General features: G+C 33.8%; 1 protein-coding gene across 3 annotated transcripts in view; it reads left to right on the top strand.

Annotated features, from left to right (window-relative positions):
• SEMA3E (semaphorin 3E) overlaps positions 1-16,638 on the top strand; it is a 285,354-nt gene that overhangs the window by 253,024 nt on the left and 15,692 nt on the right. For all 3 annotated transcript variants that reach the window (XM_050785246.1, XM_050785244.1, XM_050785243.1), the window contains 4 exons: positions 1,478-1,519; positions 3,055-3,221; positions 8,215-8,282; positions 9,792-9,931. In XM_050785246.1, the coding sequence (XP_050641203.1) occupies positions 1,478-1,519; positions 3,055-3,221; positions 8,215-8,282; positions 9,792-9,931 (417 nt within the window). The remainder of the gene's footprint in view (positions 1-1,477; positions 1,520-3,054; positions 3,222-8,214; positions 8,283-9,791; positions 9,932-16,638) is intronic.

The following is a 16,638-nucleotide window of genomic DNA, read 5'->3' as shown; positions in this document are numbered from 1 at the left end:
TGAATGAAGCTTATCTAAGGAAAGAGTTTTCAACGTTAAGGCACAGCACAGATTTTTTGAGTTTAGAAATATTAAACAGCACTTCAGCACTATGTTTGGAGACCATTTTAAAAAACAAAACACCAACAAAAAGCACAGAGATGTGAATACCTTGGCACTACATACTCCATGAAAAAGATACTTATTTACACCATGAAAGTTGAAACAAGAAAGCAAGAGTGACAGCTTGTTTCATCTCAGCTGGGAATGTGCATGTCCTGTGACTCAAATTTTTTGCTGCTCTGAGCATGCATGTGTCCATGAGTGAAGAACACAGGATGTCTTGATATCGGGGTTACAATTAATTTAGTAAGTAGGCTAATTTGCAAATACAGAATCTGTGAATAACAAGGATTGGCTATATATTTTTATAATGGGTAGATGTGAAAGATTTTATAAATGAAAAGCAGTACATTTTGCCTTTGCTGTACTAGAACACGGATGCCCTAGAGCCACACCCAAAGCTAACCACCATCCTATATCAACCAGAGCAGCTATGCTTTTGCTTATTTAACACTCTGGGACTCTACATAAGATTTCATTTCGTGTTATAAAATGAAATATGTTTAATATTCACTCACCACAGTGTTTTGTTCATGTAAACTCTTAAGAAACATTGTTGCCTGGATGAATACATGAATGAATGTATGAAAGCATAAAGATTCTGTAGTTTAAAATTTAAAAAAATTAAGAAAACACTGACATAGAGGATCAAATGTTCCCTTTTAACAACCAGCTCTTCAAAGGGTAATCATCCCCAGAGTGGATTTCACCTGCCCTGTGGTTTGCCACTTGCACAGCTGATCTGAGTTTATTGTGTTCCTTGGGGATGCACTACCCTTACTTAACAATCCTAAAACAACATATTGGTTCTCAAAGCTATGGTATAAATTGTCCTTCCTCTGGTGCAGTTCTAAGAAAATCAGGTTATTCATCCTGTTCAAAGAATCCTGGGTTAATTGTGATTCACCATGATCACTCCAACAGAAAAATATTTTGTTTAGGTTTGGGTTGAAATATTTAAGATCACCTGGTTTATTAGCAATAACACCTATTGAAAGACATAGTGGTTCCATTTTAATGATTCAATTACTTTAATAGAACGTTCTGACTTTATTATTTTATTTAAAGATACTTGAGTTTCCAAAGCACAGCAATATTCAAATGCAAATTCAAAAACTGTATTCCAGAGACAAACAGTAAGCTGGTTAGATTGCCTGCTGCTCTTCTCATCTGCATATCTGCCCACCCCATTAGAAAAAAGTTTTAAAGCTGTATTTTAATTGTATTTGCTTATTGATTTACTAAAATGAAAGCTATACAGTACTTAACACAGAACCACTTATATAAGTAATGTAATTTCAGGAATTTACAACCATATTAAGGTAAATGTTTTTATATTATTTTCTCAAAAACGAAACCTTTTTAAAAATTTCAGGATCCAGTTCCTATTATTTCTATGGAGATTTCTTCAAAGCGAGTAAGTTGTCTATGTGTGTATGTGTGTGTGTAGGTGTGTGTGTTCTATATGTAAGCTAAGGTCAAAGGATATGAGAACATTAGTTCATGTGCTTAAATATGGACTTATTAGAGTTTTATTTTTCTTGTATTACTTTATTTTATTGTAGTAAGAACTTTTAACATGTGATCTACCCTGTTAACAAAATATTAAGTATACAATACATGTTTAATGGCTCTAGGTACAGTGTTATACTGTAGACCTTCAAACCTTATTAATCTTGTTCGATTGAAACTTTATGTCCATTGATTGATTGTGACAAAAGTATATCATGATTTACATTTAATACATGCCTTCATTTTCCATCTCTATAAAAAGGAAGATGAGAGTAGTTTTACTTCTACAATCATGATAGCACTTTATTCCCTGGTTATTTTTCACTAATGTTTTTCATTAACAATGGTAACAATGATAACCCAAGAGTGTGCAAGGAAACACACCTCCTTTCCACTTCATTGAAATCAGTTTGGTGTAAACTTCTTTAGAAACAGTTGTTGCATATATTTTCTCAAATTTATTTATAAATAATCCTCCATGTTCAGGCAAAAGGAAAGATATGATACTAAATGTTCAGCTACTTGTTCTGTAAATAGAGATATATATATGTCACTCTTCTAAATGTTATATGTCAATATTTAAAAGACTATTTGCTTTCCAAATCTCTTATTAATTCTTTCTATAGATTTGTTTTCTGTTTTTGAGATAAGGTCTCACTGTGTCACTAGGCTGGAGTTCAGTGGTGCAATTATAGCTCACTGTAGACTCGACCTCCCCAGGCTCAGGTCATCCTTCCATGCCAGCCTCCTGAGTAGCTGAGACCATGGGCACATACTACCAGCTAATTTTTGTAATTTTTGTAATTTTTGTAGAGACAGGGTTTTGCCATGTTGCCCAGACTGGTCTCAAACTCCTGGGCTCAAGCAATTAGCCTCCCAAAGTGTTGGGATTACAGACATAAGCCACTGAGCCGGGCAGTGTCTATAGATCTTTAAAGGAAGATCCACAGTGTTGGATAATGCAAGATAATGAACACAGCTTCTTGAGTTCTTGTCAAGTTCAGTCTAGCAATTTTGGTGCTCCTGCATTTATGTCTATGAGTGTTTCTCAAATATTAGAGAAATGAAAGTATAAATATTCTATTATCTATATTGAACAACTGCTATAATTTTTTTTTTTTTTAGACGGAGTTTCTCTCTTGTCTTCCAGGTTCCACCTCCACATCCTAGGTTCAAGCAATTCTCCTGCCTCAACCTCCAGAGTAGCTGAGATTACAGGCACCTGCCACCATGCCCAGCTAATTTTTTGTATTTTTAGTAGAGACAGGGTTTTGCCATGTTGAGCAGGCTGGTCTCAAACTCCTGAAACTGCTGATTTAAGTGAATTAAATTTAAGTGAATTTTTTCTGAGGTGATTGTGTATAAATGTGAAAGCTAGCTGTAATAGTTCAGTGAAAGTGTTGTCCATTTCTGCTAGTGACCTCTTTCTGATTTCTGTAGCAACAGCTGTATATTGGATCTGCTTCTGCCGTGGCTCAAGTCAGATTCCATCACTGTGACATGTATGGAAGTGCTTGTGCTGACTGCTGCCTGGCTCGAGACCCTTACTGTGCCTGGGATGGCATATCCTGTTCCCGGTACTACGCAACTGGCACGCATGCGAAAAGGTGAGATATGATACCTGATCAACTATTTCCCTTGCTTAGGAAAACCCTAATGCTTTTTTTTTTTTGCTCTTTTTTTTCCCCCACACATTCCATGAAAAATAACCATGCTCTTTTTATTTAAATAAATCATCATAGTTATATTTTGTTCATAATAGAAACTTTGAAAACTTGAAGTTTTCCAGAAAATATCTGTATTAATTATTGTGTACAGAGACTGGAGCTGAACATGCTGTTGACCTTCCATTTTTTCACCCAGGTTTGAGTCAGTTCTTCCCTCTTTTGAAACTTCTGCTGCAACACATGAAACGAGTTCAGATAAACTTAAAATGTGGAAATGGCAAGCCACCGCACATGAGAGATTCAAAGACTTAAAAGGAAAATAAATAAAGAAATTTCTAAAATACATCCTGCATTTGCCCCATGTCCTCTCTACCAGCTGGTCTTCATTTATTTCATTTTGAAAGTGAATATTTTAACTCCTAGGCAAATGCATGACCTGTATAATTAATGAAATGTGTGATTTAATTCAACACAAATGAAAGGTACTTAAAGACCTCCAAACTCCAAGGCCTACAATTCTGTGAGGTCATTGCCATTTCCTACAGAAGGTAAATCCCAGGATTCTTTCAGCAGAGATCTTGAGGTTCAGTTAAGTCTTTTGAAGAATAAGGAAATCTCTTCAGTCAAGCCATATAGAGTTGTGCATTCTTTGTGAAAATACCTCAGGAAAAAAGTATTATTATTTCTCACAGAATAAGCAGTTTCTTTCTTGCGATAAAATGACCAAAGACAAAATAAAGCAAGCAATAGAAGGATAGGTAGTTTTCCTACTGAAAAACAATTTGTATTAATTTCAATTATTTTTAGTATTTAACTTTGAGTTACTTTTCTGTAAACCTTTTTCAGAATATAATTTAACCCAATTTAGTGTAGTTCTTGTTTTATATGTTCAAATATATAGTAGAATCTCATTAAAACTTCACTAATTCAAAATTTTGTTAATTTTACTTGAGCTAAATTAATACTCCAATGAGTATTTTTTAAAATGATATAATAAGCAGATAGTAAAATTATGCTTCAAGAGGACATTTTAACTATATTTACCAATTGTATTAAAGAATTGAGCAAATTAATTGATTTTGCAGAAGTGTTTGTTGTTGTTTGAAAACAATTCTTGAAGAATATAGTCATGTAATTATTTGAAAATATCAATTATGAGTGGAGTGTATTCGCCTATTAATCCAATTACTGTACTATGTGCAAGGGATATGAAGAAACAAGCATAACCTCTTGCCTAAAGGAAATTGGAACCTAAAGTGAAGAATGGAATTGTAAATAATAATAGTAGTAGCTTGCTATTCTGCACTTACTATGGATGAGGTACTCGATTAAGAGCAATGCGTATAATACTTTATTTAATTCTCAAAATAATCTCACTTTTGCGCTTAATCTTGAAGGTAGAGATATAAGAAGATTCCAGTTAAAGGGAATTAATTTTCTATACAAAGAAATAGAATGCTTAAAAACAAGCACACAGTACCATGGGTCGGGAGTGAAATAGAAGAATATGAGGGTAGTACGTGAATTTAACCACAAATAACAGTATTAATTATTTTATTGTCATCAGCAACAATAAAAATGTTTACAAGCCTTGCACCAAATACTTATGAATGACAGGGTTTTGTGTTAGGCATGCAGTAGTGATAATGAATTTTAATTGAGCAGTTTCCATAGTTAATTATTTTATATGGTGCATCTTTTAACAGTGTACAGTCCTAAGCTTGATAATACAGTAGATGTGGGAGACAAAAAGGGTTACTTAGAAAAAGTCAAGTGAATGAGAAAAATAGTAGATAGGAAGGCATGAAATGCTGGAATCAGAAGCCGTGCTCGTAAATGAATTAGTTCAGTTCAGTGACATGTAATGGAGATCTTTCAGTGGTGTCAAATTCTTTTGAACCATCATTCACCCCTGGGGGAGAATTTTTGGATAAGTTTCAACACCTGAAGGTAAAATAGCCTGCTTTTATAGCAGATCGTTGTTGCTTAAGACCTGAATAGAAGCAGAAATTGAAAACTGGTCATTAAGATAAATACTTCTCTGCTCACAGAGTGAAAATGAGTCAACAGGGGAAAAACATTAATTCACAATCCAGACCACTTGTTTAAAATGATCTTCCAAAATACACTAGGGTTTATAATGCTAGAATCTTTTTCTTCCCCTTGCTCTTGTATTTTGTCTATTTCCAGTGTTCTCTTTAAAAATTTCTAAGAGACTAGAGATGTAAGAATAATACGCAATGTTGAGAATGAAAGCAACTTTGTTCAACCTTTCTGAAACTTTTCCATATATATATACACATATATAATATACACATATATTTGTGTGTATATATGTATATATTACATATATATATACACACTCATATATGTATATGTAATATATATACGTATGTGTGTATATATCTATACTGAAATAAAGGACAACTATACTAGGATAGTATAAAATGAACTGAAACTTTGCAGGAAAATGTGGTATCTTTCTTTTTAAATGTATGTTTCCAATAACTTTCAGCAAGATTTTTGCACTCAGTTCTTGACCTTGCTTATCTAGAATTATTTGATTGTAGCTTCCTTATCCTCATATCACTTGTATAATAATCTTTATACAACACCGTCTCTGCAAAGTGTAAGCCATTTCTCATTACATTGATTTTATTCCTATCCATTATTCATTATTGCTCATCAGGCTTCAGTTTCTCAATATAGAAGCAATACTCCACAAAGTGAGGGATTAACAACAGCATTTTAATTATCATCTAAATCTGCTATTAGTTGTATAATAGTTGTACATGCTAGTGTAAAACAATATAGAGTCATGCAACTTTCTACTTTTGCTTGTTGTTTTTTCATAAGCTCTATTTTCAATCTAGTTCAGTAGAATGATACATGTGGCAGATCTAATATTAACTTTGTAAAATCTCAGGTTTTTAGGTAAGGTTTTCTAATCAGCGATCTCTGCGTTAAGAAAAGCAAACAAACTAAAACTAAAACGTACTTTTGTATACAGGTCATAATCCCAAAAATTGATTGCAGATGTTCATCTGCCCCAGTTTTCAATACATATTAATTTGTTAAATAAAGTCTGAACTCCTGTGTGAGAAAGCACTTGATCTCTTGAAATAGCATTCTATTATTGTTATTTAGAGACAGTAAGGACACCCTAAAATGAAAAAAAAAAGAGACTGAAGTAGATTTTAGGTGTCATTTTGCCACCTCTATTTTACACGGGAGGACACAAAGAGCCAGGAAAGGGAAGCAATATGCATAAGATCATACAGAACATTAGTGGTGGTATTGGGAATTGAATCTGGTTCACTTTTCCAAATTTCATCATTGCATATGGTTAAAGCATCTCATTGTCACTTTGGGAGCTATGCTCTCACCCTCTAGGGTAAAACTTCTGCTTTGCCTTCTGTTTTTCCCTCAGTCTTGAAGAAATGCCATGAATTAGAGAGGCAAGTGGTATTTTCCACCTTTATGTAATACTTCTATTTAAATCTCTAAGCTAAATTAAGTATGCCAGAGTTCTTGATTTTATAATTTCAATACTATTAATACTAATGATAATTCCCATTATTTAATTCCTCAAAAAAATGCTTACATATTAAATCACTTTATATATAATGTTATATTATATACTTAAATATATATCTATATCTATCTATCTATCTATCTATATATATATATATATTTTTTTTTTTTTTGAAATAGAGTCTCGCTTCATTGCCAGGCTGGAGTGCAGTGGCACAATCTTGGCTCACTGCAACCTTCACCTCCCGGCTTCAGGTGATTCTCCTGTCTCAGTCTCCTGAATAGCTGGGATTACAGATGCACACGACCACGCCTGGCTAATTTTTGTATTTTTAGTAGAGGTGGGGTTTCGCCATGTTGCTCAGGCTGGCCTCGAACTCCTGACCTTGTGATCCGCCCGTCTTGGCCTCCCAAAGTGCTGGGATTACAGGCGTGAGCCACCATGCCCGACTAATGTTTTTATATATATTCAAAACATTATATTGTATATATCATATATATATTCTTGAATTGCACATACATATGTTTTATATATATTCAAAACATATGTATATTACATATATTCTGGAATTTTATATATATAATGTTATACATATATATGTGTGCGTGTGTGTATATATATTCTGGAGTTCCTCCAGAGATATAGAATATTGTATTTTTTTTCAGTTATATATCTAAACAATCTATGAAATAAAAAAATACTAGAAATGACTCTAATTATACTAGGCAGATTGAGGGGGAATATACTAATATTTCTTGAGTCCCACTAGATGCACAACATCCTGCTAAACATGAAGAACACACTATCACATTGAATAAAGGCATGTACTTCCTCAATGTTACATCTGAATAAAAGTAAGCTCACTACAGTATATTATTAGTTTATCTCTTATTTTTAGAAATTCTATTTGTACTAATTGATTATGATGACTATGGAACAAACTATTTGGATTTTAACACCTTTTTCATTTGCACTTTATTACATATGGGAGTTTTATACTCAAATAACTGTTTTGTACTCAATAAATACTTTACTTCAAATCCCATTTTCTTTCTCTGCCCAAATACTTTACCACTCAAGATATTCTCAAACTAGAAGATTTCTTGTTGAACTAAATTTTTAACAAAAAGTAAAGAGAAATATATTCCATTGTTGCTTGAGTTTCCAGAATTCAACATTATGTAAATAAAGAACAGGGTAACATAGATCTTAACTACTGAAGAACATATAATGGAAATGTGAAAAACTATGAAACTTGGATTTTATTCTTATTTCATATGAATGATCATTTTTTTTTTCAGTAGCAGAATACTACTTGTATATTTAATGCAATTGGCTGCATTTTAAAGCCTGGAAAATTGAAAATATGAACATCTAAATGCATTTACTTTCTTTCAGGCGTTTCCGGAGACAAGATGTTCGACATGGAAATGCAGCTCAGCAGTGCTTTGGACAACAGTTTGTTGGTAATCCATAGAAAATCAATTGTTCTGGCTTACTCAGAGAATACATTGAATATAAACTGCAAACTTCTTAAATAGAGTCCTTTTTTCTTTGTGATTCATGTATACTAGAACAATATAATAAGTATTCTTTTTCTCTGACATGTAGTTAAAATTTGGAAAAAATGACATCTAATTTTTATCTGATTAGGAAAATAAATTATATGTACTACCACCAAGCTTCATTATTAAACTAATTATTAAAACAACGAAACCCTAGAACAAGAATGCTGCATACTTTAGGTGATTGATGCCACGGTGACTCTTATGACTTACCTCTTTATCTCATACTGGGGACTGTCTTCACCATGTTACGTAGCTTCTGGTGATTTTATCAACTGGTATTACTTCTATAAAGTCATCTACTAAGCTTTGGGATAGATAAAGTGAAAAAGCTTTTACTCTTTTATCTAAGTTGACTAAGGTAAGGGCTAGGGTTGGTGGTTCAAGAAAGGTGATAGAGTGGTGGTATCTGATGGGTAAGGAATTGAGGAAATTTCATCTTTAGGCAAAAGTAAGGAAGTTAAGACAGAACTTCTCTGTTAACTCTCTCCTGACTCTTTCTATTATGGTGGTAACTGTTGAATAGGCTGTATTTAGTGTCACTAAGCTCACTAGGAAGTACTAATAAGAAGGGACACCATAAATAAGAAACCAGCGGTGGCTATACACAGAGCCAGAGTCTGCTCCAGCATCACTTTGCTGGACCCCAGGCTGACTCAGGATTCAGTGGAGGGCTCAAGCCTCTGGGAATACTGGCAAAAGAAAAGTAGGACCTTCATCTTAGGGAAGTTTAGGGGTCAGTTCTGAAGTTGAGTAGGACTTCTTTTTTTTTTTTTTTTTTAAGAGAGTAATCCTGCTTGCTTTTATGCCCTACTGCAGCTAAGTGTACTTGCCTGTATGCAAATTTGAGTTCAAGTCCAGTAAGAGCCTTTCCGGTCCAAAATACAGATTGTAATCAAGCTCTATTTCACAAAGTCCCTGATTCAGTCTCATATTCTCTTCTCACTGCAGCAGCCCAACACCCAGATAAATGCAATCCCTTGTCAAGATATAATTCACATTTACGTTTGTGTAGTGGCATTTTGCCTGCATTTCTGGTTTCTGCTTTTGTTCGTAACCACAAATTTTGTCCTATGCTTTGGTGTTCCCTTTGTCTTCCCTCAATAAAGGGAAGAGACTTTCCATGCGTTTAACACTGATGCTTCTTACTGCTTTGACTATCCTATCCCGTCCTTTGGAACCAGACTCTCAGTTACCTACTTCTTTCCCACCCCATAGCCTGCTTGCTTGTTTCGTGCCTAAACTTTGGTGTGCCATTCTTTCTAAATAATTCCTTTAAATTACCATTTACAGAAATGAGCAATAAGTAATGAGTTAATCATGTTACTGCAGGGATCTAAATAATGTTTGAAAAATTTATTTACCTGTAAAATCTAAGTCTCAAAGATGGCATTAATGTTCCTGTTGTAGGGGATGCTTTGGATAAGACTGAAGAGCATCTGGCTTATGGCATAGAGAACAACAGTACTTTGCTGGAATGTACTCCACGATCTTTACAAGCAAAAGTTATCTGGTTTGTACAGAAAGGACGGGAGACAAGAAAAGAGGAGGTAATTCATAGCTGCACATTCACAACGTAGTGTTTTGCATATAGTGTGTGGTCAGTAAATAGATGATTTATTTGGATGCTGAAAAATGAAGCTAGCTGTTGTACTATGCATGTCTTATTTAATAAGTCAGTTTTATTTATTATGTGTGATTTATATACCTATAATAATTTAAATATATATACATAGAGTTTTTATAGACATATACTGTATAAATACACATATGCTATACACATATATAGAAATCATTAATTTGGATTTTGGAAATAGGAATTTTTAAAAGAAGTACTTATAACTCATGATTTTATGGTCATGTTGTCAAAATGATAGTCTTAAATCATGACACCCAAGGCAATGTTGTAGAGAAATAGCAAAACTTAATTATCATTAACTCATATGTCTTAGTCATATGAATAATAATAGAATTAAAATAACAACACAGCTGCAACATTAAGCTCGTTGTGTAAGAAAGCTTTTCAATCATATATGAGACATTGACATAAGTGTTCTTGATCGTGGGGAACAAAGGAAAGACCTCCACTCTTTCATCCTTTTTAGCAGTTGTAGTGGTGGCGATTGTATTTCTGTAATCATCTTCTACATGATGGGAGAGGAATGACTTGGATGCTTGTAGAGATGGAAGGATAGGCAGCTTTAAAGCACATGTGTAGAATAGGAGGCAGTTACTGGATAAAAGAATGTGAGTCAAGGGCTGTCTATAGAAAGAGTCCAGGGCATAAAGAGGTCCAGGGCATAAAGCAGACAGGTTAGGCAGATCACATTGGTGATGTGGACTTTGAACTCAGTTTTACAAAAGTGGAATTACAAAGATAGCAAGTAGAAAAAAAAATGAATATTTTGGAGGGAGAAAGAATATTGAATATAGAAAAAATGATCCTCGGTAAAGAAATGGTTGCAAGTTGAATAATGAAAATGAGTCTAGAGACCTGCCTTAGGTCACAGAGAAGAGGTAATAGGTACCTTTTGGATAGAGAGTGAATCAATGGAAGGCTTCACCTCATTTTGGCACTGGAAATTAAACATTTCTCATTGGAACACAAAATTACTGATTCCAAATGCGGAGCACTTTGAACTTTTTATTCCTTTTTTCCTAGCCTATGGTGAAATTTAAAACCTAACATGTTTTTAGTTCAAAATCATACAGTACATTCTGGGAGATAATTAAATTTGTAAATCCTTGGTTCTTTGGGTAGGTTTTAGAGAGAAAGTCACCTCAACTTAACAAAGGCTTTTAGAAATAATATAGAAATGCAATCAGGAAAGGAAAATTTTCTTCATGATGTCATAAGAATAAACACATGTCCAAAAATGTTATAGCATATTGCACTGAGTTAAATTGTTGATTTAGTATTAACGTACTTTCCACTTCACAAATCTGAGGTGAAATGACTTTTTAAATTCCTCATAATTCTCTTGGCAGAAAAGGACCTGGTAATATTCCATAGTTCGTCCAAGCCGAATGGCTTCAGAAGACAGTGAAGTAATTCTTTTATCAGTGGTTTTCCTCACTCAGTATGTTCTGTTTCTAATTTGGAACTCACCATAATCTGCCTCATTTGGAAATCTTTACCAAATCATTTGACATGCTACATCCATCAATGTTCAATTATAAGGTTCTTTCTCATATTGTTGATATAATCTACTTCTCCATTCCTATAATTTTTAGTACCTATTTTCAACTACATTCAAATCTCCCCAACTAATATATTTGCTGATATTTGGACTTCAAATTTACTCTTTGCATTAAAAGTTATGTTATAATCAGCAATTATTAATACTTGGCTTTTTTGGACCTAGCTATATATGGATTGATTTATTCACAATATAAAACAGGACAAAACACAAAGTTCTGACTTTATTAAAGGCTGAACATACATGATGTATACACAAAGCAGAATAGCTTTGCATGTGAGTTCTTTATTTAATAATAATTTTTGCACTATTGTCATTTATATGTCTCTTTTTTGTGAAACATAATTGCTTATCAAATCTTTATTTTGATAGGAAATCACTTTCTTATCAAATCTAGACCATTTTAAGGGATATTTATTTTCCCCTAGTTAATTCTTACCTCCTGGGTAAATGCTTGATAAAGTACCCCTGACGATGTTCATCAAGATTCCTCTCTGATGCTACAAACCAAGAGAAGTCACTGATTTATCAGACCACAGAGTATATACATCTTCCTTTTATTTAACTGAAATTTTTGATTCTGTAATGTCTGTCTATTCAGATTCAAACTCAGCTCTCTGGAGTTATCCAGAAGCAACATATTCATGTGGATAAAGTTTTTGCCCAAATTAATCTTTAGAAACTGAATTAATCTTTAGAAACATACCTGAATTGTTAGAAAGCACTTACAAACTCAATTATCTGCTTTCTAAACTCTAGATTATAATGATTCTCTCAAATAGGCATTTTATAGACTCCTGCTTTCTTAAACACAGCAAATGGAACATAATCTCTATATATTTTATTAATTCTATAAGTATTTATTGAAAGCCAACTTTTCTAGATACTTCATAGGGAGCATTTTCCCTTGGCTTGAAGACCTTATTAATTATACTGAAGTAATAATAAGCTACTATGAATTATAAATGTAAATTAAATATATCAGATACTATATATATCATCAATTATTATGATATCCTGAGAAAAAAGACACTTAATAAACAGAATTGACAACTGAGGCTATTATTTATATGTACCTATTGCACACAGGAACTGAGTAGGTACCAGGTTATTCCTAGATCTCACAACTGCATGTTAGACATGATATTCTTCATCTGACACATGCAGAAACTAAAACTCAGAGAGTTATAGCTCATACACAAAGTCAGGGACAGACCTGACGTTTGAACTCAGGTATTCCTAACTCAAAAGCTGAGCTATTTCACATTCATTGCCACAGTACCAAGGACTGTTCTATGTGCATTTTATGGAATATACCATTTTATTATAAAGAATTGGTTTATAGATGAGGTAACTGAGGCACAGGATATTTAATAACTCCGCTGGTTACTTGCAGCTAGTAAAGTAGGTTCAAATCCAGGTGTCTTTGTAATTTCTGCTAAAACACAAAATCTTCTGAAATCAAAATTCTAAATACAGCTTCAGATGCTTTGGAACATAAAACAAATGGAAAACTGCTTATAGCAGAAGTTCTGGGATTCAATTTCTAAAAAATGTTCCTGATGTCAGATTGATCCTTATATAGATTTTTCTTTGTCAGAGTTTAGTGGAGCATGTTGCTGCAGCCTTGATGACAAAGGCACTACTCCCCATTCTCAGATGTCAGAGAACCTGCCCTTCATTTGAACCATCCCCAATCTAAGCACTGATGCCAGGAACCATTGTTACACAACATACACAATATAGACACCATTGTATTTCCATTCTCGAATTGCCTTTTCAAGCTTCTACTATATGCCTATTGGTGGTACAAGATGACTTCCATATCAAAGAAAATGTGAGCTACCGTTTGAGCCTATGTAGATATAAAATACAGAATACCCCATCTCATTTTGTTGGGTGTTTTTTCACAAAAAGAAATGTTTTATTCATTTGTTTGAATTTATTTATTAAGCCCTTACTATGTCCTGTTTTATAGAACTTACATTCTGAAAAACGTGGAAAGAAAATAATAACAATAATGACAAAGAATGATATTAAATATATCAGGTAATGATAAAGAAAAAAATGCAAGGGAGATTAAATTATAGGGAGAGGTTGGAATTTTAAAAGGGTGGCCATAGAAGGCCTCACTAAGAAAGTCACCATAAAAGTGACATTTAGAAAAAAAAATCTGAAAAAAGTGAGGGCATAGGTCATGTAACATTATGAGATAAAAACTTTCTGGACAATGGGAACAGCAGATGCTAAGACCCTTGAGATAGGAGCATATGTGATATACTCAAAGAACAGCTGACTGAAGAACAGTGTGGCTGGAGGTTAGTGAGCGAGGGAGACTAATAGACTATGCATCAGAGAGGTCAGGTCAAGGAAAAGCTCATGCAGGGACCTATAGCCATTTCATAGGGTTTTGGTGTTCTGAATTAAAAAGGAAACCATTGTGTATTTTCAGCAGAGCTGTGACACCATTAACATTTGTGTTTTAAACGATCGTTTTGGTTATTGTATTAAGATTATAGCAGGTTGGGGTGGGGATAAAGGTGGGAATAGGTAGTCACTGAGGTTATAGGAACGCACAGTATTAACTATAAATCTTCATGCTTAAAGACAACTCTTAATGTGTTCATGCCTTCAAGACCAGATGATTTGCAAGTAATTGCCTCATACACATTGTAGTAATGTGCTTTGCTATATTTTTCACTATTAAGAAATGTGAAGGCTTAAAGGATGAGTAGAGGGTAATTAGTAGAGAGAATAATGTTAGCTTATGTTATGAAGATGAAAAACAATATGGTACATGTAAATTATGACTGGAAATGAGGATGCAAAAATGAGTACACAGATCAAGGAATCCATTTCAGTTTGTCTCTAAGCCAATGAGAACAACTTAGCTTGACTGTGTACACAAATTATTCCAGGAACTGGCACACAGATTTAGGAGATAAATAGAATGTCAAGAACATTTAGGATGATATTTCAACAGTCATTGAAAAACATGTGTACCACATGAACTGAACAGTTTTAGTAGAAAGGGAGAAGACAGGTTTCAATTTTTATGAGATAATATTAAGTGAATTTCATATTTGAGATAAAAGAGAAGCAATCACAAAATATTCACATGTTTATTGTCTGAGCGTCTGTGTGGCTAATGGCACAGTAACATGATTCCAGTAATACAGGGGAAGAAACACGTTTGGGAGAAAGTTGTTGAGTTAATTTTTGGCTGTGTTGAACTGGCAGCTCTTATAAATCATTCAGGTGGAGCTGTCCTGCTATGTATCCATGTTCAGGAATATAAAACCCAATGGAAAGATTTGGCTTGGCAAGAGATGTTGGAGAGATATCAGCAAAAATGCAGTATTCAAATTCAGAGGAATTAATAAAAGTAAGAACAATACAGCAACAATCAGTACTTAAATATGACTTACTGTGTACCAAGCATGATTAATATTTTTAATCCTTGCAACAGTCCCATGAAGGAGATATTTTTATTGTTTCTCCTTTACAGATTTAAAAAACTGAAGCACAGAGAGACTGAGTTTCTTGCTTAAGATTACACAGCTTGTGAGGTCAGTTTGCATTTGAGCCCGGACAGTCTGGTTTTAATTTGAGGCCCTTAGACACAATGCAGTGATGCCTCCTTTAGTATAGCTTACCTTAGACAGTGATGAAATAAAAAGCAAAGTGAACTAACTCCAAAAGCAAGGGGAAAACACATATTTAAGGAAAAGTTAGAAGACAAACTCAAAAAGAGAAAGTAAAAATAGAAAATAAGTTGTAATTAGAGTTAGCATTCATTTAGTTCTTACTATGTGCCATGCTATTCTAAGTGCTTTATATGTAGTAACTTGCTTAAAACTAACAAAATTTCTCTGAGGTAGCTAGTAGTTTTTAAATTACTTTTACAAATTTGGGGGTTATAGGTGCATATTTATTACATGCATATATTGCATATTGGTGGAGTCTCACCTTTTAGTGTACCCATCACCCAAATAGTGAGCATTATACCCAATAGGCAATTTTTCAATCCTCACCTACCTCTCACCCTCCCACCTTTTGGAGTCTCCAGCCTCTAGTATTCCACTCCTTATGTCCAAGTGTACTCACTGTTTAGCTTCCAGTTATAAGTGAGAGTGCAGTATTTGACTTTCTGTTTGAGTCATTTCACTTATGATAATGTCCTCCAGTTCCACCCATGTTGCTATGAAAGACATTATTTCATTCGTTTTTAATGGCTGAGAAGTATTCCATAGCATATATATGCCACATTTTCTTTATCCAATCATCCATTGATGGATATTCAGGTTGATTCCGTATCTTTACTACTGTGAATAATGCTGTGATAAACATAAGAATGCAGGTATCTTTTTGATATAATGAGTTCTTTCCCTTTGGGTACATTCCTAGTAGCGAGGTTGCCAGATTGAATGGTAGTCCTATTTTTAGTTCTTTGATAAATCTCTATATTGTTTTTCATAAAGGTTGTGCTAATTTACTAAAGTTAAGTAAATGGCACAAAATACTAGTTATGGCGCAAAATACTAGAGATACTAGTTAGGTACTAGTTAGTACCTCTAGAGTGGTATGGCTTAAATAAGTAGAAACAGTGAAGTTAGGAGGTGTGGTGTAATAAAACCCAGGAAAAAAGGAATTGGATAAGATATATTAAACAATATTCTTTGAACAATGCATAAAACAAGGACGAAGTTTCCAGGGATAATGTGTTAAGTGGGGTGTTAAGGCAGGATTCGTCTAATAACAGGTTAAGTAATGAATGGTACTGTTGAACCAGAAACTGCTAGTTTAGTGTACGGTACCAAAATATTTGAATGCCAAAGAGAGAGATCCACAAAGGTAGACAAGAGTAGAAATAAATTTTGTTTTGTTTTCTTTTTAGTAAAAAGGTGACTTGGTCATGTTTATAGGTTGAAAGGAAGCAGCTATAAAGAGGAAATGTGCAACTAGTTGATGAAGCAAAATAAAGAACATGTGGGAGAGAATATAATCACAGACAAAATTTAAGGGGTAAATTCTTAGAAGGAAAACAGAGACTCTTC

The sequence above is a fragment of the Macaca thibetana genome, chromosome 3, assembly GCF_024542745.1.
Source record: "Macaca thibetana thibetana isolate TM-01 chromosome 3, ASM2454274v1, whole genome shotgun sequence".
Classification (NCBI taxonomy): Eukaryota; Metazoa; Chordata; class Mammalia; order Primates; family Cercopithecidae; genus Macaca; species Macaca thibetana.
Note: the sequence above shows the minus strand (reverse complement) of the source record. Positions and strands in the feature narration are given on the sequence as shown.